The sequence below is a fragment of the Tauraco erythrolophus genome, chromosome 15 (genome assembly GCF_009769465.1).
Source record: "Tauraco erythrolophus isolate bTauEry1 chromosome 15, bTauEry1.pri, whole genome shotgun sequence".
Taxonomy (NCBI): Eukaryota; Metazoa; Chordata; class Aves; order Musophagiformes; family Musophagidae; genus Tauraco; species Tauraco erythrolophus.
The window spans coordinates 21,763,118-21,786,319 of NC_141479.1; the positions used below are offsets into that span (position 1 = coordinate 21,763,118).

At 54.7% G+C, this 23,202-nt stretch overlaps 2 protein-coding genes and 1 non-coding gene across 3 annotated transcripts in view; all 3 read left to right on the top strand.

Moving 5' to 3' along the window:
* The window catches only part of SPG7 (SPG7 matrix AAA peptidase subunit, paraplegin), a 31,694-nt gene extending 16,819 nt beyond the window's left edge, over positions 1 to 14,875 (top strand). Inside the window, 9 exon segments of the mRNA XM_086620735.1 lie at positions 3,188 to 3,312; positions 4,477 to 4,593; positions 5,576 to 5,630; positions 5,633 to 5,683; positions 8,896 to 9,011; positions 10,067 to 10,223; positions 10,709 to 10,872; positions 11,902 to 11,979; positions 13,709 to 14,875. Coding sequence (XP_086476861.1) covers positions 3,188 to 3,312; positions 4,477 to 4,593; positions 5,576 to 5,630; positions 5,633 to 5,683; positions 8,896 to 9,011; positions 10,067 to 10,223; positions 10,709 to 10,872; positions 11,902 to 11,979; positions 13,709 to 13,918 — 1,073 coding nt within the window. The 3' untranslated portion in view covers positions 13,919 to 14,875.
* A 658-nt stretch (positions 14,876 to 15,533) lies between these two features.
* On the top strand, positions 15,534 to 20,553 carry RPL13 (ribosomal protein L13). Its single transcript, XM_086620748.1, has 6 exons — positions 15,534 to 15,563; positions 15,882 to 15,997; positions 16,403 to 16,544; positions 18,060 to 18,233; positions 19,409 to 19,465; positions 20,359 to 20,553. Exons 2-6 carry the CDS (start codon positions 15,894 to 15,896, stop codon positions 20,515 to 20,517), a joined length of 636 nt encoding a protein of 211 aa, XP_086476874.1. The 5' UTR covers positions 15,534 to 15,563; positions 15,882 to 15,893; the 3' UTR covers positions 20,518 to 20,553.
* On the top strand, positions 16,220 to 16,298 carry LOC147527784 (small nucleolar RNA MBII-202). The gene has a single exon (XR_015222584.1). It is a non-coding gene; the product is annotated as a small nucleolar RNA MBII-202 (small nucleolar RNA).
* Positions 20,554 to 23,202: the final 2,649 nt, after the last annotated feature.

Consider the following 23,202-nt stretch of genomic DNA (forward strand, 5'->3'; position numbering starts at 1 on the left):
TACAGATCATGTACTAAGTCCCGCATTTTGCCAAGTGCTTTATCAAACACTCCCTAAAAAAATAGCCCAAGGAGTTTACAATGTCAAATGGGAGGCAGCTGACAAGGACTGTCAGGCTAGTACATGAAACATGGACTTACTGTTGGCTTGTACTCCTGAGCAGTGGTCTTGGCACACGTTACTGGAATGTTATCTAGCCGAGCATGTTACCTAAATGAACGCTGAAGTGCTGTGTGCATTGTGGCAAAATAGTTTTCAGGATGATAGTGCAGAAGGTTTTTTAGGAGGTTAACAGTTCTACCCAAGCACAAGTGCAGGAGTGGTGTGTGTTTGTAATGAGGAAGCCTTGAAATGGAAGGTTGAGAGCTGGTTTTGCTGTCTTTAGCTTAAATTGATGGTTGAAGTTCTGCAAGACAACACCATAGAACCCAGTTAGCTGTTAATTTGGAAAAAAAAAAATCATGCACAAAAGTAGATCTGTGAGTCATCAGCGGTGATTGTTGAATTTGTGTGTTCGAATGGGATTAGTCAGAGGGAAGGGAAGAAAAGGAGGGTCAGAGCTGTATGGAACCTGCTCTGCAGGCTGGAGGAAGGATGAGGACACCAAGAAAAAAGCCCTTAGCTGAGCTGTATGGGATGAGTGTGCAGTTTGGTACTCGGTAATTCCGGTACGCAGGTTTTGGAGTCATTGTAGTGCTCTGCCTACAAGCGACCTTGCTTTGCTTTACTCTGACAGCTTGCCTCGTGTGCTGGAAGCACCAGGAGTCTGGTGGGAGAAGGGGAGGGATTGGAGGGAGCCTGTATGCACAAAAGCAGTTTTTAAAACCAGTGTGACACATGTACTCCAGTCTTTGTCAAAACAGGTGCCTGGTTTGAATGGTGAATCTTCCCTCACAAACCGCAAACAAGCGGAAGAGGAACGTGACCCAAATATCTCCTGTTCTGAATGCATTGCAGAGGAGCTCGACAGGCCTGGGCTGGTCTGTGTTTTGTGAATGAAAACGCAGGATGCCTTTGGTAGCAACTCTTCACCTGGAGTCCTCCAAGGAGACCTCTCCCCAGCTGTGCTGCGTGCAGGTTTCTGACCCCGAGGCTTCCCTCCCTCCTTCCCGAAAGTGGCCCTGTTTCAGTGGTACCGTTCACAGATGATGCCTGAAAGGCTTTTGAACAAATGACTAGAGAATTACCCAGTGCAATAATGCAGAGTTGGCCAGTGCAATAATGCAGAGTTGGCCAGTGCAATAATGCAGATGAGACGCCCGTCAAAGGAACCTGCTCGGTGTCAGAGGGGAGCAGAGCACTTGCCAGGTCAAGTGGACCCTTTTTTTTCCTTTCCTTTTTGAAGTGGCTTCATCTGTAAACACTGTAGATATGAAACTCTCTTCAGGCTAAATTTTCAGAGCTGTTGTTAATTTGTGGATGTGACTGAGGTGTTGGTTTTGTAGACCGCTCCTTTGGCTGCAGAAGCCAAAGGCTGTGACATGCCAGCTGACGTTGTACTGGGAATAGTAATATGAGTCAGAGGCTGCAGTTGTAGATTTCTTGGAGCAGTGTTGCGCACCGCTGGGATACAGGCATGAGAGCAAGTGGGGCAGAAGCTGACGTGAGGAGGATGCTCTCAGTGGTTCTGCTTTTTTAAATTTGTTCTAATAGTCAGACCTATTTTAAGAGAGTCTTCCCAGCTGCAAGGCAGATCATGTACTGTTCCATCTAATCCTGCCATGTGAATGAAGCTCACTATCCCCCCAGTGCCTGCCAGTCTCTGCTTATTTATCACACTCCAAAGTGCAGCGTAACACACGCCTGAAGAACGGGCGGCTTCATCCCCTCCAGGAGCTTATTTAGACGGCGTCCTGCAGAGAGGAGGAACGGAGGTTCGCCGTAGCGCAAGCCGACAGAGCCAGTCCTCTGACTTACCTGTAGCCTCAGTCTCTCTGCTGAGCTCTTGTGCGCTGACACGTTTGGCAGCTTTTCTGGTGGAGCTGGAGAGAGCTGAAACTCGCCCAGCTTACGTGCGTAAAGCTGCTCCTCTGCAGCGTGTGACTTGGCAGCGCGGGAGGCACGCGGGATAACGCGTCCTTTCCCTGGGAAGGCTGCTGTGTGCAGGGCTGTTGAATGTGCCGTGAGCGGGTGACTCACGCCCAGGGGCCTGTGGCACCTGGTGGAATGTACTAAATAAGCAGTGTGGTTCCGTGAATCAACGTGATCTCTGGCTCCCCACCAAGCAGCACAACCGCCTGCCCCTTTCTGTGCTGCTCCAGCTGCCAGCGCTCCGGCTTCCCCAGGAAGCCCTCTATGCCTTTGAAGCCTCCATGCTGCAGGCTGCTCTCACAGAGCCTCTGAATCCTGATGCTCCCTTCATCTTTAAGACCTGGAGACAAAAACTAGCTTGAGCTGGTGTGCGTGAATCATCACTGCAAAGCTGTTTGGTTGTCTTTCTGTCTGCCTACATGTCTGTGCTGTAAGGTCTGCAGGGTTGGGCTTTGCACTGGTCTGCAGTGTGCCTGGGTGCCTTCCGAGTGATAAAAGATGAGAAGACAAAGATCAAATCACGCTGTAACTTGCCCCGTGCTGGGTGGCAAGGCTGTGCCCCCTCTTTCTGCGTTAACCTGAGCTGGTCAGAAGACAGCCTGTCCCTTCCCTGGTGATCCTGGTGGCCTATCTGTGACTGAAGGCTAAAAGTAAATGGAAGCTGAAAGGACTTTCCACAGAAATATTTGGGAGGGAAAGGCTGTTTCAGTTAGCAAACATTGTTGTACAACTTAGAGCTAAAAGAGAAAGAATTGACTTCAGCCTGGGGGTGAGAAGGCATCTCCTAATTCCTCAGAATAGAGAAAATCTGTTCTGGTTTCTAGGTGGAGCAATTTCCAAATGTGGTTAAAAAAAAAAAAAAAGAGTTTTTAAGCCAAGGCTTATGAAGTAAATGAAAAGGGAATTTCAGAGTATCTGTGATGACCGGAGACTGGCCTGTGTGACTTGGGAGGTTCTTCCTGTCTTGTGCTCCTAGTTGAAGAGGACACTTGCTCAGCCTCAGCTGCCCCGGAGGGTGCTGTGAACACTCCTCTGGCATGGTGCTAAATCTGTGTGAGGCAACCCTCCGCACCCTGCCCCGGCCCGTTGTGTGCTTGCATTGCAGTATCTCTGATGGTGAGAACCTTCACCTTTGTTTTTCCTTGGTTTTCCACAGGAATGGGAACCACAGATCATGTCATAGTGCTGGCTTCCACCAACCGTGCTGATGTCTTGGACAACGCCTTGATGAGACCTGGGCGACTCGACAGGCACATCTTTATTGATCTGCCAACACTCCAGGTGTGTTCCACCTACCACCCTGTCCGTACTGTAACACTAGTGACTAAGGTGTCCTGGTCCTGGCTGGTGATTCACTGGCCTGGGGAAGGCTGAGCTTGGAGAAGATAGAGCTGGTAAGCTTCTGTTTGCCTTTGTTCTTACTTAAGTGCTCTAAATCAAAAATTTGACATGCTCATGGAGTTTTCTGTTTCTTTGAAATGACAACTTATTGTTTTTAAGTGTCTCTGCTCTGGTATGAGCTTTGACAGTGTGAGGTTCTCTTTGCCACGCAGATGCAGAACAATGTTTTCCTCTCCTCTCCAAGAAATTGGGAACCACTAATTGGCAAGTTGGCTTGTGTGAGAGCTTAAATTGTCATGTGCCTCCAGCACCATTTGTTCTGTAGGTTTATTGTCCTCACTGCCCTGTGAGGCTCCTCATTTTCCTTTAGGCAGCCTGTTAAGTGACTTGTCTCCTTCTGAATGCTTTTTGAATCCATTTACTAGGAGTCTTGCATGTCTGCTGTGTGACGTTTGTAGCAGAGTTTTGGGAATAGGCTCAGCTGCAGTAAAGATCTGTCTGCTCTGCCAGCACAGGCTGCTCTTCTCCCATCTGTGCTTTACTGGCCTCCTCAAGAGTTTTCAGTTAAAATACCTTAAATGCCTGATAGATCTGGCACCGGAAGCATGAACTGTACAGCTGCCCCGAAGGAGGAAAGGGAAAAAACCCTGGCAACTGAGCCCATTGTTTTAATCAGGATCTCCTGGACCAGCTGAATGCCAGCTGTTGTCTCAGCCCCCCCACCTTCACCTGGGAAAGGGTGGCAGGTTAAGTAGGTAGTAGATGGGGTTTCCTTTGCAGTGTGTAAGGGGGCAGGTAGAGGCAGTCGGAGCTCCGTCCTGCGAGTGCTTTTATGGGAAGAAGAGAAAAGCTAAGTCAGACCAGAGTGAAAGTCAGGAGGGGAGAGTGGCCCTGAGAGAGAAAGCAGTGACTCACGGTAAGCCTCCAGACATCTGTTGTGAATTTGAGAGCCGGGTGTTTATGGGTGCTCCTGTAGCACTACAACAGCGAGGACAGCCCTGCCATCTGGTGGCAACCACCCCGGCCCCGCTGCCAGAGGTCTGCTCCTCCTCTGCTCCGCGTTCGGAAGGCTCGCTGGGCTGACACGGTCCGTGTTCTTTACAGGAGAGAAGAGAGATCTTTGAGCAGCACCTGAAGGGCCTCAAACTGATCCAAGACGCCAGCTTCTACTCGCAGCACCTTGCTGAGCTGACTCCGGGCTTCAGCGGTACGACATGCCGTGTTCTCGTGGGGCTGCTCTGCCCGCTCCTGCGCTGGCTCCGCAGTTCTGCCTGGAGCTGCTTGGTGTTTCGGTCTAAAGGGCTTTTTTCTTCAAGCCTTTTCCGTCTCTATGGAAATAGTAGGAACCTAACCAGCTCCCTGGTGAAGGCAGCTGTGATGAGCAATTGTTCATGGCTATTTTCAGTCTCGTGAAACTTCTGGGACTAGCAGGGTGTGCAGAAAAATACACTTTTATAATGCCTGAGTTCATAATTCCTGAGGGGAGGACCACTGCTCCTGCTCATGTCCAAGCTGTTGTTGAGGATGAGATGTTTTACTTCAGGGGAAAGACTCTTAAGTTGATATGTATTACCAGGAAGCAATTACTTTGTCGGTCAGAGTAGAAATTGGACAACTCTGCCTGGCTCCTGCGTTGAGCCTGTTTCCAGGGTAGGTCCCTGGGAGTTTGAAACAGTGCTGAGCAAGGGGCTCCAGAGTTCCTGTTTATGTGGAGTTCCTGGAATATCCTTTCTGGGTTTCCCCCTCTAAAAGGCCCCCAGCCCCGCTGCCTCTTCGTGACTTTGTTCAGCAGCCCCCCGCCACCATCACCCACACACCCAAACTCAGAACAGATGTTCCTTCTCTTCCGCACAGAGGTTGTGCGGTTGCTGTATGAACAGTGCGGCAGCTCGTGCCAACTCAGGCTGCCCATGCCACTCCCCTGTTGCTGAGAGCAGCCTTGGCTTTAGCCTGGTAATGGATTGCTGAACTCTGCCCTCTGTGTGGCAACGCAGCGTTCATTGCCAAGGTGGTTGTATTGTTCAAATCCAACCTTAAAACACCATGGACTAGGTTTTGCATGTCTGTTTCCCGAGGAACAAAAAAGTGCTGGCTATTCGACTTCTTTAGGTCCTTCTCCGGTTTTGTTCTTGCCTCTTCTGTGCCCGGAAATCTTCCACGTGACAAATCCCAATGTAATTCTCATAATTCTTGTCTGTAGGAGCCCGACATAGCGAATATATGTAACGAAGCTGCTCTTCATGCTGCTAGAGAAGGTCACAATCCATCGATACGTTCAACTTCGAGTATGCCGTGGAAAGAGTCATTGCAGGTAAGCGACCCCATTCCTGCTGTTGTCTCACCAGCCTGTGTCGTACTTCCTGAGGAAGGCTCCAGTGAGTGGGTCACAGATGGGTCCTGACCCTTCCGGACCTCAGGGAAGATGGCCAGTAGCAAACAGTAAAGAGGGGAATTCAAATCTGAAGGGATTTTTTTAGTTTAAAAGGGATGGTTGGTTTGGGGTTTTTTTTTGGTGGTGTTTGTTTCTTTGTTTTTTTTCTAAAAAGAAAGTGTGGAAGTATCTCTGGGTTTTTCTTGCTGTTCTGGACACCTGCTACATAAAAATGAATAGCAAATAAGCTACGCATCCTCAACAACAAGAAATTAGGGATTTTTCTCTTTGGCCTCAAAGCGCAGGCCTTGATGAACTGGAAGAATAAACTGAGACACAGTAGAGTACTGCTCTCCCTGTGAGAACATCCTGTCGCTCGTGCGATTGCCGGCAGAGGAGCTCTGGAGGTTACCCTGTAGCAGTATATTATAGGGAGTGGGGAAAATAGTTCCCAGAACTCTTGAATCTGGTGAGTTTTAGTCTGAACTGCCCTGTAGCCAAGCTTTGGTTTTCATAATCAGACACTTGGCTGCTTCCAGGCTGCAGTGTCATTACCAGGGGGTGAGCCTGGGCAAACAGACTGGTGTGCTGTGCTTTTCTTACTAGAGCGTGTGGAACAGGATGTTTGTGCTGGGTCAGTTATTTCCTAATCCTGGAATTTAGTCTGGAGTGTTTGCTTTATGAGAAAATGCTGAAGTGATTCACCGCTTGAGAGACTTTTGAGAAAATTCCTGACAGTTTCACCTGCCTCTTGAAAACAAAAGCCTTGGAGTGCTTTGGGTAGCTGTGGCCACACTTGTACAAAGCCCAAACTGTGCACAGCAGCTCCTGAGAGTGAACAGTGAACTCTCCTTGTAATGCAGAAGCCCTCATCAGCTGCAGCAAAGACGTGCTTTCCCTTCCCGTCTGCAGGAGAGAAAGCACCAAACTTGTAGGGATTCTGTCACTTGGCTTTTCTGTCTTGCCTTAATTCTTCCCTTGCCTTAGTTCCCCGGACTTGGAAGATCAGGCAAAAAGCAAGTGAGGCCACAGGGGGTGTGCAGCAGAAGGGGTGGCTGGGATGAATGTGGTGGGCATTGCAGGGCAGGGGCTTCAGCAGTTTCACTGCTGACGAGCTGACTTGCTTCCTTACGGCTCCGTGGCGTGCAGAGACCATAAAGTCTTTTTGTTGCTTAATCAGATTCTTTCGTATTAGCAGGACCTGGGTGTTTCTTGTGGACGAGTCTAAAAGGCTCCAAACAACCCCCAGGCCCATATATTAAGTGTACCCTTGCCATGTAACAGGAACACTTCTGGCTTTCACAATTCCGAGGACATTTCAGTTGCAATAAAAGCTTGTCTTGAAAGAAAGAAGATACTACTGTGCTTTCCATTGTAAGCTTCTGGTTTTAATGAGAGTGGTGTGGAATCAAAAGAGAACTTTGCAAGTCCGGAGGCCCTGTCAGCCTTAAAGCTTTGTGTTGCTGTAAGGGAGGAGTAAGAAATTCCCTCTGTGGTAGTCTCCATTGTCTTCTTAGTTTGGGAACAGAAAGCAGTCAGTAAGTCAGGTCCCCTGGGAGTGAGAGGGGAAACCTGCTGAGCACACAGAGGCATTTAGGGGTTGTCTTTAGAAGATGTAGTGGAGCCCGTTGTCTTGGTGGAGTTTGGGTACGCTGTGTAAGGCCAGCAGAGACGCACCGGAGTCGTTTCCTGCGTTGTTTGTCTCATAAACATGAAGCACAGGCCTTCAGAGAACTGTCCTGCCTGGAGACTACTTTGTGTAGGAAGAAATCATCTTTGTAGGCACACTGTGTGCTACTGTGAAGGGTACAGTCCCACCCTCCTTGGTGGAATGACAAAGGAATGCTTCCAGAACTCAACTGCATGTGTGTGTGTGTATATATATATGTTTTTTTATGGAAAGACACATACAGGGACATGTGCACACGCTGCTGAAGGCAGGGTAAGGGGCTGGCTGGTGAAAATCAAGGCTGTTGCAATTAATCTGCTCTTCCATCACCATCGTGCCTTGCGGGGCACAGCAGTTTCTAGGGTCCCCTGAGCGGTAATTTTACAAGATCTGCCACACTAATTTGGTTGTTTTCTTGTTTAATGAAGCTCTGACTTTGTTTAAAAATTAATGTTAATAGAATTTTGTTTTCCAAGACGTGAGGCGAACTCGGTGTAACGCTGCTCTTGCCTCTGCCTGCTCTACCCCCTGCTGCTCCTGGCACTGTGCAGAGACGTCGGCTTTAAAGTCGTGGTACTTTTTTGCATTCGACGTGCAGAGCTGTGATGGGTGCTTGATAAGCAGTGTGTTCTGTAGTTAACGTATTTTTCTACGTGCTAGAAGTTCTAGTTCCGTTCCGCACTTCTTTTTTTTTTTCAAATCCTAATTGGACTTATCCTGCGTTATGGACTACTGGGTTGGAAAATAGACACTTTCAAAAATCACCTTTTTGGAGGAAGTACTAAGAGTGAGTTATGGCTTAATTTGCTGGTTCTCAGGAGCCTGGGAATAAGCTCATACGGAGCATGCCGTGTGTAATCAGGGACGTTTCCAGGGTCTGGAGAAAGCCTTTTGTGTATACTCTTGGTCTCTTGCTGATTTGAACACAGCTAATGCACAAGAATCAAAACTGGGACCTCTCATATATAATGCAAACACCTTGCTCCTCTCCTGTTCTGCCTAAGGGACTGAAAGGCTGTACAGCAAAATCAGTGTGATATTCTAGCTGGTTCAGGTTTGGGTTTTGGTTTGTTGTCTTTTTTTTTTTTTTCCCCCCCAATGGTAGATTGACTTGTTGCAGATCTGTCCCTGGGCAGAGATGTAGTGTAACGTGCCTTTGGCAGACCTGGAACAGAACAGAGCTTTGCTGTGATCTAATCAGATGTTAAATTACTTGCCTAATTATTAAGTCTGTTGTAAGGAGGAGAGGGGGAAAAGTTTCTGGCAGTGTTTTCAAGCAGTGCAAGCGTGGATTGCTTTCTACTGCAGGGACGGAGAGCACTTCTTCCACAGCATGCGATTGAAGGGCTTTTCACTGCCTCTCCCGAGACGGAGTGCAATATGAAGCTGGCTGGCTGTTCAGCCACAGACTGTGCAGGATTGTGCCCTACTAGTTACACCTATTGCCAGCCATCCTGTTGAATCCTTGTCTCTGTTCCTCTAGGCACTGCCAAAAGAAGTAAGATCTTGTCAGCAGAAGAGAGGAAGGTGGTGGCATTCCATGAATCGGGTCACGCGTTGGTGGGGTGGCTGCTGGAGCACACGGAGGCTGTGATGAAGGTAACCCCGCTACCAGCTGCTGCGTAAGGAAGCCTGTCACTAGGGGGGAAGAGAGGCCCTCGGGGTTCCCCTGGCCAAGATTAGTACTTGGTTTGAATTCTGACCTCCCTCAGCTTGGAGCTGTGAACACTGCGGCGAAATAAGTGGCGCGTACACTGTGGAGAAATCCAGTATTAGGCCCTGTTGATGATGGTGATGGTGCAAAGCTGATTAACCAGCTATAAGAGAAGCCTTGCAGTTAAAACCCAACTGTAAAACTGTTTGGAGCAAGTGAGTCTCCTGATGCTGCTGCTCGGTCCATGCACCTCCTCCTGGCACAAAGCACTGCTCCGTGCGTGCGTGGTCTCTCTCTCTGCCATGGGTTGCCAGCGTGTTGCAGCCAGTGAAGCTACCGTCGCAGGGAACTGCTCTGATACTGATGGAGAGATGTGTTTTTTCAGATGGCACGCTTGGGAGTTTGCCTGAAGTCCTTCCCTGGAGGGAACGACCTTCCTTTGCACGCCGGGGTGTGTGCTCTCTCATGCACATCTCTTCCCTGAAAAGCCTTGGCACTGGGGGGAGGTGGGGAGTGGAAATGACAAAGTGACAGCTCCTTGGCTAACCACCAGCAGCAGATTCACTCTGAATGACCTGTTGCGTAAGCTTAACTGTGTTAATTACCCTCATTTAATGCATGAGGGAAATGGCTTCTTATTTTTCTGAAGACATCCTATCCTTCTCCAGGTAGTCTCAGTGATTCTGGAACAGGTGAAGTGAACTCTGTTTGGCTTACACCCTCCAAAACAACTCCTAAATCTCAAGATTTCACTTACTGTTCAGGACAATTTCCTTTTAATTCCATGAGCAGAAAGCGTGTGTCTGTAGCTGTGAAGGCAAAACCTTTGGTAGAGGAATGGTGACATACTGCAGTCCTTGGTCATGTCTCTGTAGGTCAACCTGCCTCGCAGCTTCTGACAAACTTCACTGGGAATGTAGGCATCTTCCTCTTCTCCCTCAGCTGCCGGAATTGGCAGCTCTCTTGCTCTCTGATCTGAGGGAGCTGCTCTGTGTTGCAGGTTTCCATAGCCCCTCGAACAAACGCAGCGCTCGGATTCGCGCAGATCCTTCCAAGAGAGCAGTACCTCTTCACCAAGGAACAGCTGCTGGAGAGGATGTGTATGGCGCTGGGGGGGAGAGTGTCTGAGGCCATCACCTTTAACAAAGTCACCACAGGTGAGGAGCCAGACCCTGGCACAGGCAGGTGGAGATTGTGCTAAGAGTGCCTGAACTTCTGCGCTCGCTCTGTCCAAGGGTGATCTGAGCAACAGGCAGAAGTTTCCCACCCTGGGAAGGAGAAATGTCCCATTGTGTGCTTTGATCTTGGGCTTGCATTTGTGAGCATGGAGGTCTCTCATTGTTGGTTGACACCATATTGTCTTAGACTTGTCCCAAAACGTTTGTCCCAAAGCCTACGGCCACAGATGCAGTTACCCAGTGAGACTCTTGACTCAGGGAGGGCCTAGAGCTTTCTGTGCCGTGTTTCCAACTGTTTTTGCCCAAATGGGATAACAGCAGGCAGTGGCAAGCAAGCACTCCATGCCAGCTGGCTACCAGTAGGTTCGCTCCCTGCAGGGCATGTAGGAAGGTCCATCAGCAGGTGGAGTGTTCACCTTTGTGGGCTCTCAGCTCAGAGCGTTGTGTCTGTCTCTCTTGCCCAGGAGCACAGGATGACCTGAAGAAGGTGACCAAGATAGCCTACTCCATGGTGAAGCAGTACGGGATGGTGCCCAGCATTGGGCAGCTCTCCTTCCCGGACCGGGAGAGTGCGGCTGGGATCGGTCGGCGCCCTTTCAGCCAGGGACTTCAGCAAATGATGGACCACGTAAGGTTACACCTTCCCATTTGTTCTTCACTTTCTGCAGTTCAGTGCAAAAAATGCAAGTGACTTGCACCCAAACAGCTTGCATTTTTCTGTTTGCCCTTGAGTGGTGAATTTCAGCAGCTGAGCACTTCCCTGTGCTGTTAGAAAGTGTTAGGGCTGTGCAGGGAGGTGTTGGGAACAGGCAGAATCACATCCAGCTTGGAGCTCAGCCCGGTAGCACTGCGCTGCCTGAAGCTGCAGCTGGTGGCTGCGAAACACGCTGCAACGCATAGAACTGACTGTGAAAGCTGCAGTCCAGCGTGGACAAGACCCTGGGGAGCTGCTGGGAGAGAGGAGGTGCCAATGTGATGTTTGGAGAGAGGGAGGAATGCTTTGCGGGGGAAGAAGGGATAATTTGGGGAGCTTGGGGGTTGTTGCGGAGCTGCAGACAAACAGGTGGCCAGGGGAAGGTTCTCTTGCATGAAGTCTCACCGGGCCCTCAGGAGCTCCGTGTGTATCTAAGCATGATTGTGCAATGCTCAGATCACGAGAAACCTGTGTCTTACAGTCTCAGTTACACAATTTAAACGTCTCCACTTCCCACATCAGAGAGGCTGTCTAACCAAAACGGGCCAAACCAAAAAACGTTAGCCTCTTCTGACCAGAAATTTGACTTCATTGCTTCAAAAAAGATGTCGCCTTAGTTGAAAAGTCACATAGCTGGAGATGAAAAATCTCTGGTTCAGGAGGACTGTGGTTGTGCTTCCCTGGGATTTGTGCTGAGCTGCATCTTTTGCTGCTGGACAGCCTCCTAATTAGACTGCGTTTCCCGTCAGCTGGGACTGCTGAAGAGTTGTGCTCGTGCAAGCGTTGACTGTTCCTGATCTTGAGTGCTCAGAACGGTTTATCCGGGTTTTCTGTTGATGGAAACCACTTTCTGCCTGGCTCAGTTTGCAGATTCCATCCCTCAGCGCTCTCCTTGTTTATCCACGCGCTGTGTTTGTTGCCACCTGTGCTCCAAATCTCTCTCTTCTTGTTACTATCTTCTAGGAAGCAAAAGTCCTGGTGGCTCAGGCTTACAGGCGCACGGAAAAACTCTTACTGGAGAACCGGGACAAGCTGCAAACAGTAAGTCGGAGTTGCGTGGGGTTTTTGTTTGCTGGTTTTGTTTGGTTTGTTGGGTTTTTTAATTTATTTTTTTTTTGCCTTGCTACTTTCTGTGCTTCGTAGCTCGGCTGTTGCAGTGTCTCTGTGGTCCTAGAAAGTCTTGTAGCCTGTTCCCTGCATATCCCTCAGATTAGGAGCAGGCACAGGGAGGAACGTGTGCCTTTTCCAGCAGCGAGTAGTCTATTTGCGGTGCTGGTATTTGCAGCGTAGAGGAGTAGGAGTGCTCTGTGGAAGCAATCGAAGCTAGAATTTTTCTCCCTCACCTGCACTTCTCTACTAGCCTCTTGGCAGTGTAATTTCCTGGAAAGCAGACAGTGACTGTTCTTTTGAAGCCTGCAAAGGCAGGAACAGCTAATCCTTCCAGGTCCTGCACGCATACAAGTATTGAGTGGACAGTTTCTGGCTTTGGTGAAAGAATATGGGACCTGTCACCTTGGCTGACTGGTGCAGGCTCATGCTGTCTGGTGAGTCAAGGCAATTTTTACCTGCCAGCTCCTTGACACCTGAGACACCAAGAGGAGTCCTTGTTGCAAGACAAAGCTTGGGCTCCTTCCCTTTGTGTCCTGACAGTCCCCTAGCCAGTCACCCTGGCACGTCCTGGCCTCTCTGCCAGGAGCTCTGTACCCATCGCTCTGGGCTGGGCCACGCTTGGGTTGCAACACCCTGTGTATCTACTTGATCTTTGCTTCAGAAGTCCGGTCCATAACATCCAAAATGACAAGGAGTCAACTCAGTGTTGCATGTTTTGCAAATAAAACAATCCTTTTCCTTGAATCTTCGTTTTAAACAAGAACAACAGCAGAAACCCCTTCAGCTATGCAGCTGCAGGCCTCCTGTGCGTAGTAAGGTAGCCAGAGCCTGCTTGCTGGGGTACCCTGCTGTTGGCCGTGTCACAGCCCTGGTGCTGGGACCGTGCCCCGGGAGGGCTCTGAGGGCAGGTGTTGCTAGGGGGTCTCCTCTCTGCAGGCCACCTCTCTTCTGGTGCTTTCGTTTAACAGCAGTCAGATGTTTGCCAGAGGCTCATCACAGAAAAACTTTTCAAGTTAAGCCAAAGTATCTACAGAGTAAAACTTTCAGTTGCCAGGCCAGTGTGTCGCATCTTGTCAGCAGGATTGAGCCATTCCATGTTTGACAGCCACCCGCTGCTCAAGGGTGGTCCTTCTGCTGGCAGAGGGGCCAGAGGACTCGGTTCTTCTGGGGAGGAACTTCTGATGACCCTCAGCCCACGCCTGCAGGAACAGGCAGCTCTTTGTTATCCCTGTGCGTACAGGGGAGGGGTGTGGGGTTGGCTCTGGTCTCGTTTGCTGTTGCTTTGACGTCTTAGCCAGGCAGGGCCACAGGTGCAGGGACAGTGGCAGAAACTTCTCTCATCGTTCCTGGAGTCCTGGCTCGCCGAGTCGTTCCCTAGAGCTTGCTTTGTTGCCTCCGGTCATACTATGTATTCCTGGCCAAAAACGCTCTCGTGAAAGGTGCCGGCAGCCCGGAGAAGTTTGTACTGGCTCCAGCAGGCTTTTGGGTCAGCCTGTCTGTGGTGTGGTGGCCAGGGGTCTGCTCTCCGTGGGCTGCAGCACGTGCTGTGTCCAGATGTTGAGATCTGAGTTGGTCTGAGATCTGAGGGAGAGTGCAGGTCGGTTCAGAGAGGCCGTTTTCCAACCGCTGCGCCTCACTGTGCCTTGTTTGCTCTTTCTAGCTGTCTAGTGCCCTCCTGGAGAAAGAGGTGATAAATTATGATGACATCGAAGCTTTGATTGGGCCTCCACCCTATGGGCCAAAGAAAATGATAGCTCCTCAGAGCTGGCTTCAAGCGGAGAGAGACAAGCAAGACACAAGGGATGAAGAAATGCCCCAGCAGCCACCAAACCATGAGGAGGAGGAGGAACCACGCCTGAGACCAGTGTGAAGCCCGCTCTTGATGTGGAACGGGAAGGACCCCAGAGGCTTCTTTTGGACTCAGACCCTTTCCCTTTCAGCTCCAGAATCAAAATACTGAGCAGGGAATCTTGTGCTGCTGTTAGCCGAAAATTACGGAATGGCTCTGTTGTTCAATGAGCTTTTCCCTGCAGGAAGAAGAACGCCTTAGGATTTTGAGATTGATTCTCAGCAGGGCAGTAGTGATTAGGAGTTGGATAAGTCTATCTGCTGGAAAGATTTCTTGTACGCAGGAGCGGCGTACGTGTTCTGAAGGGTGAAGGATCGTGCGGAGTCCTTGTCGGCCACCTCTGGCTTTGGTGTGTGACATGCCTGGAGCGCGGGGCCATTCCCTTCGGGACCGGAACAGTCAGTGTAACAAAACCCCAGCAAGACTCCGAGTTGGCCACGGTGCCGTGGCTCTTGTGCGACTCTGCTGTGGCCCTTGATCATCTGCTGAGCACAAAATGGAAACTGAAAACCAGACTTGGCTGGAATAAACTGTCCGTAACGTGCTGCCGTGTTTGTAGAATATGTCGAGACGTGGATATGTGTTTCGGCACATATGAAGCTTATTGTAGGTCTGGGGTTGTGCAGGAAAAGGGCTTTCTGCTCGCTGGCCAACAACTTATTATATTCAGTTTTTGTGGCAAGTGTTGAGGAAAACCTGTGCAGAACCCAGCGCAACCCAGCAGGGTGATGCTGGAAGGGAGCGTTGCAGAGAGCGGTTCCCATTTACGTGTCGGAAGGCTGTTCCATGGCACTGCTGGTTCAGAGCTGCAGAGGTGTGCTCAGGAACGTGGGCAAAGGCAGGTGTGCCCGTTGGGAAGCCTCTGAAAAAAGCTGGCGGTTCCTCTGGCGCCGTCCTCACAGCTTTTGCACAACGAGCCGTGATGACGTGGTTCCGCCGTTCGCCAGGGAAAGCATTAAAATGGTTGTTGGTGCCTGGTGTGCTCTGCCTGGCTCAATCCTTTCGGAAGGATCGCTGTCGGGAGTTACTCCGTCAGGATTGTCTGTCACCTGACAGACCCCTGCCCAAGCCACAGTAGTGGTGCTGTGCTGGGACAGGGCTGAGTCCTCAGTGGCTTCCAGGGCGCAGCTGGCATGGCTGGCACACCATCGCTTCCAGCCGAGGCCGCGGCTCGCGCCGCTGCCCGATCCTGGCACTGCCACGGTGGGTGGTGTCCCCCTGACCGCTCTGCCCAGGGCCGATGCTGCTGCCCACCCTGAGCCAGGGAGGTTGGCAGAGCCTGCTGGGGTGGGTGGCCGAGCCAGGACCCTGCTGCAGGGTGCGGAGGGGACCGGGCAGGAGCCCTCGGGGCGGTGTCACCGCTGCCCGGTGCTCGGGAGAGGGGCACTGCGGCAGCGCTGGGCGGAGCTGGGGCCCCGCCTCGCCCCGGCAGCGCGGCCGGGTGCGGGTGCGGGGCGCCGTTCGCCCCTCGCCTCCTCGCCGCTGCGGGCCCTTTAAACCGCCGCCATCTTTACTGCGGGCGCGCTGAAGCCGCCGCAAGGCGCTTCCGGCGCCCTCGTCTCATCGGGCCGTTCCCGCGGCGCTGCCCATTGGCCGCCGCTCCGCACTTCCGGCGCGCTCGGCGCCTCCGCTTCCTTTTCCGGTCGGCCATTTGCCGTGGCGGGAGGTGAGTCTGTGCGCGGCAGCGGCCGGGGGGCTCCATCCGTCGCCATCCGCCCGCCCGGGGGCTCCGTCCGCCGCCATCCGCCCGCCGCGGGCTCCGTCCGGGGCTGCGCTGTGCCGCGGGGCCGCTCGGAGCCCTGCGCCGATGGCCGCGCCCGGAGCGGGCTCCGCCGGGGTCCTGGCCTGGGCACGGGCCCGGACCGGGCCCGGGGGCGGCCGTGACCGGTCCGGGGCGGCGCGGCGGCGGGGAGGGCTCTTGCCTGGGTCGTCGGGGGAGGCGCTGGAGCCCCGGCGGCGCCTTTAGCTCTGCCCGTGCCCGCAGGCCGCAGCAGCCATGGCGCCCAGCCGCAATGGCATGATCCTGAAGCCCCACTTCCACAAGGACTGGCAGCGGCGAGTGGCCACCTGGTTCAACCAGCCCGCCCGCAAGATCCGCAGGTGAGTGCCCGCGGCACCGGGGCTGCTCCTGCTGCCGGCCGTGCAGCTGCGGGGGGGTCTCTCGGCGTATCGCGCCCCTTGGGAAGTGCCGCGTCTCTGGTTTAAGCGGTTCTTCCAAAATTATTAGTCAAGGTGGCAGGATCGCAGCAGCGTGCCCGGTTGGAGCGGGGTCTGTGGGCAGGGTCGGCTTCAGCACATGCCATGCCAGCTGCAGCCAAGTGATGCGAAATCTCCGGAATCGCTGTACCACCCTGATGATTCCCTCGAACCCTTGTGTGTCTGATGGCTGCAGCTGCTCTGCAGAAGCAGATATCTGCCTGGCAGGAGGGCTCACCTGGCACTGTAGGCGTGGCACGTCTGGCAGAAACGCGGTGTCGCTGATGGATGTCCCCTTGGACGTTCCAGGAGGAAGGCTCGCCAGGCAAAGGCTCGCCGCATCGCTCCCCGTCCCGTGGCCGGGCCCATCCGGCCCATAGTGAGGTGCCCCACGATCAGATACCACAAAAAAGTTCGTGCCGGCAGAGGCTTCAGCCTGGAAGAGCTTAAAGTAAGTACGGAGATCTGGGACTGGTCTCATCCCGACAAAACTGACTCTGGGCTCAGCTGACTCATCCCATACTGCCGCATGTGGACAGTGCGTGGGGGACTTGGATCATGGAATGGTTTGGGTCAGAAGGGACCTCAAAGATCGCCCAGTTCCAACCCCTCTGCCATGGGCAGGGACACCCTCCACTACACCAGGTTGCCCAAAGCCTCATCCAGCCTGGCCTTGAACATTTCCAGGGATGGGGCAGCCACAGCTTCTCTGGGCAACCTGTGCCAGTGCCTCACCACCCTCAGAGGGAAGAATTTCTTCCTTAGATCCCATCGAAATCTCCCCTCTTTCAGTTCAAAGCCATTGCCCCATGTCCTGTCACCACATGCCCCTGGAAAAAGTCCCTCTCCAGCTTTCCTGTAGCCTCTGTAGGTACTGGATGCACTTGCTTGCCGAGGCGTCGGTGTTTTTAAACAAAATGTTGTTAAAATCAGGTTCTGGTAGAGGCTCTGGATGTCTTTGGAAGGGAAAAAAAGAGCTAACAGCTTCTCCGTTAAATTGTTTTGTTTCTTTGCGAAATGCGTTTCTTCTAATCCTAAAAGCTTCAGCCAGTGTGAACCTGTTGGTGATGCGGCCCAAGTGAACCGTGCTCAGCTGGTTTCTAACTGGGAAGGATGTTGGTTTCTAACTGGGAAGGGTGCCACTCTGCCCAGCCTCGCACCGCAGCTCTGGCTGTCTCCTGCCACAGCCACGAGCTGCTTTAGGAACACTAAAATCTGGGGGAAGTGTCCAGTGCCACCCAGTGCTCCAGGAGGCTGCTCTCCGTGACCTTCCCAGGTGTGCTGAGCTGGTGACAGCTGGATTGTTCTGGTCTGCTGAACCCCCCCACACATGTATCCCGCACAGTGGGAAGGAGTAAACGTCAGTGCCTGCTGGCAGCCGGTGTCCACAGCCGCCTCGTGTGCTGTTCAGTCTCTAATTAAAACATTTATAACGGAGGAATCGGTGCGTCGGAGCAGGGAAATTGTTCTCCTGGGTGCCAAATGCTTCCTGACTTTATTTTTCTTTAATTTTTCATAACGGTGGGATACAAAACGGTACGTGGATGTTTGTCTTTAAACGCAGAACGACGTTGTTCTTGTTTAAGGTGGTTACAAAAAACGCTGCTTTAATGGAGCTCCCAGTATTCAGGGAGCCAGAGTTATCCGTGTACTGGCTTCGTCAACTTGTGTTTCGTGTATCAGAGTTTAAACATCCCCCGCGTGGTTACTCAGGAGTTGGGCTTTGCTCTCCTGAGGAGCTCCATGTGCAAAAATCCCGTGCTGTAAAATCTGCGGGTGTCTGTGAGATCACAGGCACCAGGGTGCCCGTTGTCTGTGGCACGGTCAGCCCCTCTCTCAGCCCACGGGCCGTTGGGTTGGGTGCTGAGGCTCTTTCCAGACTCCAGCCCGTGATGGCTGCGCTCGGAGCCCGGAGCAGGCTCCGGTTGGCAGCGGCGGGTGCTGACGCTGTGCGCTATCTCTTCAGCTCGCTGGCATTAACAAGAAGTTTGCCCGGACGATTGGCATCTCCGTGGATCCCCGGCGACGCAACAAGTCCACAGAGTCCCTGCAGGCCAACGTGCAGAGGCTGAAGGAGTACCGCTCCAAGCTCATCCTCTTCCCAAGGAAGCCGGCTATGCCAAAGAAGGGAGACAGCTCCGTGAGTACTGGGCCACGACAAACGTTTCACGGGATCTGTTCCTGGTGGTGCCCAGCCGGTGCCGTGGTGTGCCATCGGGCAGTGCTCCTGAACGTGGCTCCCCCGGGGGGAGCAGCCCTTCTCTGGGGCAGCATGGTTCACCCACACCTACGTGGGGGCGGCTGAGCCTCGTGCCAGGCCAGGCCTGGGAGCGCCAGCTCTGGCAGAGGGTCTCCTGGGTTCCAGTAACGCTTTCAGGGGTGTCGTGCTGCTGGGTCCCAGTAACGCTTTCCGGGGGCATCGTGCTGCTGAAGCGGTGCAGCTCGGGTTCGGGGCTGGGCTCCTCAGACAAGCTGCTTGGTGGAGCTTTGATTGTTGCCCAGCCAGCCGAGATTTGGTTGGTGGGGCTTGGTTGTCGGAGTGGCTGGAGACCCCCTCTGGAGTTCTGTTCTGCGGGAGTGGCTGCATGGGAGGGGTGAGGAAGGTGAGGACAAACTTCTTAGTGAAAGCCGTGCGTAAGGCAGCCGTGAGAAGATGGTTGCTGGTGACGTACAGAATCGCTTTCCATGAAAATCTCCCTGAGATCCAGGGGTAGCTGGCTTTTCCTGGCAGTCCGTGGCTCTGCCTGTGGTAGGTGTGTGCTTCCCTGGGGAAGTCTCGGACAAGGTGGGGTGTTGCAGCTGTCTTCCATCTTCAGAGAGCGTTGGCTCCGAGGTGTTGAACCACCATGTGGCCCGTGGACCCCACAGTCGTGGGGCTGCTTTTCCAAACCGGAGGGAGAGTCTCGAGCTGCTGTTCCAGCAGGTGCAGAGACTGGCACCTGGAACGCCGTTCCGAATCTGTTTAATCGAAATCTCTATGCAGTGCTGTACTCGTGGAAGGAGCTGGAATTAACCTTGGAAGGGTTTTCTGAGGAATATGGGTATCCAACTAAAAGCGGCACGGTGGAGGTAAACGCTTTTCCAGCTGATGGAGCCGGAAGGCCGCTGCTCCTCCGGCCAGATCCGGGCGGATCGGTGGGTGGGCAGGACGCGGGTTGTTGGTGCGGCACGTCTGTGCCCGATCTTGCCGTGGCTGCGTGACCGAAGCACTGATCCGTTCCCAGTCGGGGTTGGATCTCCAGCCGGAATCGTTAGTGGTGTGTTGAAGTGAAGTACTGGGGCCTGTCAGTGATGTTGGTTGTCGCTTTGTTGCAGGCCGAGGAACTCAAGATGGCGACTCAGCTGACCGGACCGGTGATGCCCATCAAGAACGTGAGTGTGATAAAATCGTGTTCTCTGCGTGGCGTAATCGAGACTTGCACCTCGTGGGGAGGGCGCTCTCCTTGCCGCTCTGCAGAGTCCAGGCGCTTCCCAGAGAAAACCAGGAACAGGGCCCGCATCTCCTTGTCTCCTCCTCGCACCGTGAGCTCTTTGCTTCCTCCGTGTTGCAAAGCAGGAGGCAAGGAACTCGGAGGAGCCTTACACCACAGACTGTGTTTGGCCCAGAGGAGAGCTCCAGGCACACTCGGGGATGTCAGGGGTCCGAGTTGAGATGTGTTGGTTGGGAATGATTGTGGACGTGTTGCACTTCTGCCCTAAATCCCACGTGGGGTGTGTGCTCCCCAGTGGTGACCGCGGAGAGCCAGCCCTGTGTGATGCCCCCCAGATGGCACAGTTCCAGTGAGGGCACGGGTTGGAGCGTTTCCAGTGCGTGTTCGTGCGCAGTGCCGCGTCCTCCAGGCAGGCTCAGGGGACGTGTGCCCGCTTGCACCTTTGAGGGAGCTCGTACCTGGGAAACGTGGGGCACTGGGGCTGCCAGCTGGGGTGTGGGGCACATGCTGGCACCGCGACAGCCTGGGCAGGTTGCGTGGTCACCATTTGTCTCCAGACCCTTAGTGTTTCCAAAAGGTGCCACCAGCCTGACTCGGAGATGTCGTGCTTGTTTTTCCCTGGGATGCTCTGGTCTTGCGCTGGGAAACGGGGAGCGGGTTGAAACAAGGTTCCTGGCACAGCAGCGATGAGGGCAGGGCTTGTAGATGGCAGAACTGCTCCGAGTTGGCAGCGCCGTGAAAACGGAGCGAGATGGATCGTGTTAAGCCCGAAATGCCGTCCTCTCCCGGAGCCCCCGACGCGCGGGCTGACTGCCTGGCACTCTCTCCCACCAGGTGTTCAAACGGGAGAAGGCCCGTGTCATCTCGGAAGACGAGAAGAACTTCAAAGCTTTCGCCAGCCTGCGCATGGCCCGGGCCAACGCCCGGCTCTTTGGCATTCGTGCAAAACGCGCCAAAGAAGCGGCGGAGCAGGATGTGGAGAAGAAGAAATGAACTGTTCTCCCTAGAACTGCCATAAAAAAACGTGGAAACACGAGTGTGCTGTCTTTTTAGGGCGGATGCGCAGGACAGAGCTGCCCTCTGCCCCGTCCCTGCCCGCTCTGCTGCAGCACAGAGGTGCCAGCGGAGGGACGCGGTCCCTGTTCGGACACGGGAAACCTGCTCCCCTCCGAATTTCCAGGAAAGCCCAAGAAACACGCCGGGGACTGGTGCAGCTCCCTGCAGGGAATCTTGGCTTTGTTTCCAGGGATGTGGCCTGGGCTCCCTCCTGCACCAGAGCTTGGCCCAGTCTCGTTGTGGAAGGGGCTGCTGGTTGAGGGTTGTTGGGGTGCCCCCTCCCTGCCAAGCTTTGTCTGCCCCCCACTTACCAGTATTCCAGATGTGATGGTTTCCACACCTCTGCCCGTGGTTCTCTGCAGGCAGAGCAGTTGGCTCTGCTGTGAAGGTGGGATGTTGTGGTGGGAGTCACCCATGGGTGCTTGGCATGCTTCGGGCAGCGTCTCGCCCCCTGAGCCACCCGTGGGCACCTGCTGGGGGGCAGCAGCCTGCTCTGGGGCTGGGCTGCACGTCCTGCTCCTGGTTTTGGGAGGGGTGTTGGGACTGAGGCTGGTCCCCAGCAGAGCCTCACCCCTGGCCTGGTCCCACACGGAGCCACCCTGGGCTGGCCCAGCTTTGGTGCAGCCCCTGGCACTGCTTGTGTCAGCTTCTAAGCCATGTGTTTATGGAAACACCTTCGTGGCATCAAAGAGGTGCCCAGCCTGGCCCTGGAGGAGTGGCTGGGGGCTCTGGCCACTGCCTGTGGCTGCTGGGCTCTGCATGCCCTCTGTGTCCCTGGCGCAGTGTTGGCAGGGTGGTTGCTGCTCCGGGAGCGCTCACCCGGCCCCTTTGCTGGCCAAGCAGCTCTGGGGCTGTTCCGCAGCCTGGCTGCGCCGCGCGCCACCCGTGCCAGGGTAATGGAGTCGTTTGTATTCCTGAGCAGCCGGGTGGCACAAACCCGGGAGTCGGATGCGATGGAGGGCTCCAGCGTGGGGGCAGGTGGCTGGCTGGAGCCCTGGCACAGCTGGATGAACCTAAGATTGCTCAAACATGGGCAAGAGCTGCCAGTGCCATGTCTGGCTGGCAGCTTGGCCATCCCAGCCCTGCTGCTCTTGCTGGTGTTCGGACCCTGCATCCCCGTGTGGGTCGGCTGCCCCCCACCCTGCTGGGCTGTGCCGTGGGGCTGCAGGAGGAGCGGAGAAAGAGGGTGGCCTATTTCTGCCAGGCGGGCTGGGGATTAGCTCCTGGAGCCGAGGGTGCTGCGGTGCCCTCGTGCTCGTGAGCCCTGTCTGCGTTTTAATCCCTCCAAACACGGGCAAATTACATCATCGCTCGGAGCCGGGCTGACAGCACCATGGCGATGACAGAGGGGTGCCAGGACAGCCCCCAGCCAGGGAATGGGGTGCTGGAGGCTCTGCGTGCATGGCATGTGGGTCCAGGTGCTCCAGCATGTGGGGAGGGCACCCAGCAGTTTTGGGGCACCCTGTCCTTGCGCTGGAGTGTTGCCTGAGAGCACGGGGGCCCGGGACCAGGAAGGGCCTTGGGCACCCCACGGAGAGTGGCTGGGGAGGGCGAGGGGCTGTGGGGCACTGGGAGTGAGGGCTGTGCCACAGGGGGCTCGCCTGGAACGGGGGAACCTGCCCTGGCACAACCAGCAGTGCCAGGACCCCACTTAGCCCCGGTGCCCGCAGGCAGACTCTGTTTCGGTACCGGCAGCGAGGCAGTTAACGGCGGAGCTTGTCGTCTCCCTCTTAGGGCTCCGCTCCCGAGCTGCAGCTTGAGTCAGTTGTGTGGAGGTGGCAGCGGCGGCAGCTCCGGCTGGCACACCGGCTTGGGCTGGCACACCAGCTCCGGCAAGCACACCGGCTCCGGCGGGCACACTGACCCCAGCCCTCAGCCCAGCCGTGTGCAGAGCCCAGGCCACTGGCACCCAGGTGAGGGGGACGGCTGGGCAGGGTGGGAGCTGGTGCCCCCTCCACCAGGGGATGCCAAGGGGTGCCCGTGATCCCAGGGAGGGGGATGATGCCTGCCAGAGCTGGGGCACCGGAGCCACATGCTGGAGAGGGCCTGGGCCCTGCAGGACTTCGCTGGGAAACTTTGGCAGTGCTGGGCACGCTGGGGTGCGGGCAGGTGAGTGGGCAGGAGGGCTGCTCTGCCCCAGCCCGAGCCAGGCAGCCCCCAGGGGCTGCGGATGGGGGAACAAGCCCCGGGCTGCGGCTGGCAGAGCCCCCTGATGACCCGTCACCGTGGCATTGCCCGGCTGAGTCTTGGCAGCATCCGGGTGGAGGGCAGCCCCTGCCCCTGGCATGGGGGAAATCCCTCCCATCACCCCGGGGTGCCACCAGCCCTGCCTGGGGCAGCGAGACATGGCCGGCACTGCCAGCATCACCCGGAGGCACGGATGAGGACCTGGCATCACCGCAGCCCTCGCCGGCGAGCCCTGCTCGGGCAGGGAGTGTGCTGCCTGCAGCGACGGGAGGGGAGTTTCTGCTCCCCAGTGCCCGGAGGGCACCCCGGGGTGGGGGCCCAGGGCTGCCTGCACAGCCTCCCAGCCCCTCGGGTGCCCCGTTCCCGCAGGACACATCCTGCCCCTGGGGTGGGGCTGGAGCAGAACTGGGCACGGCCCCACAGGACCGCCTGGCT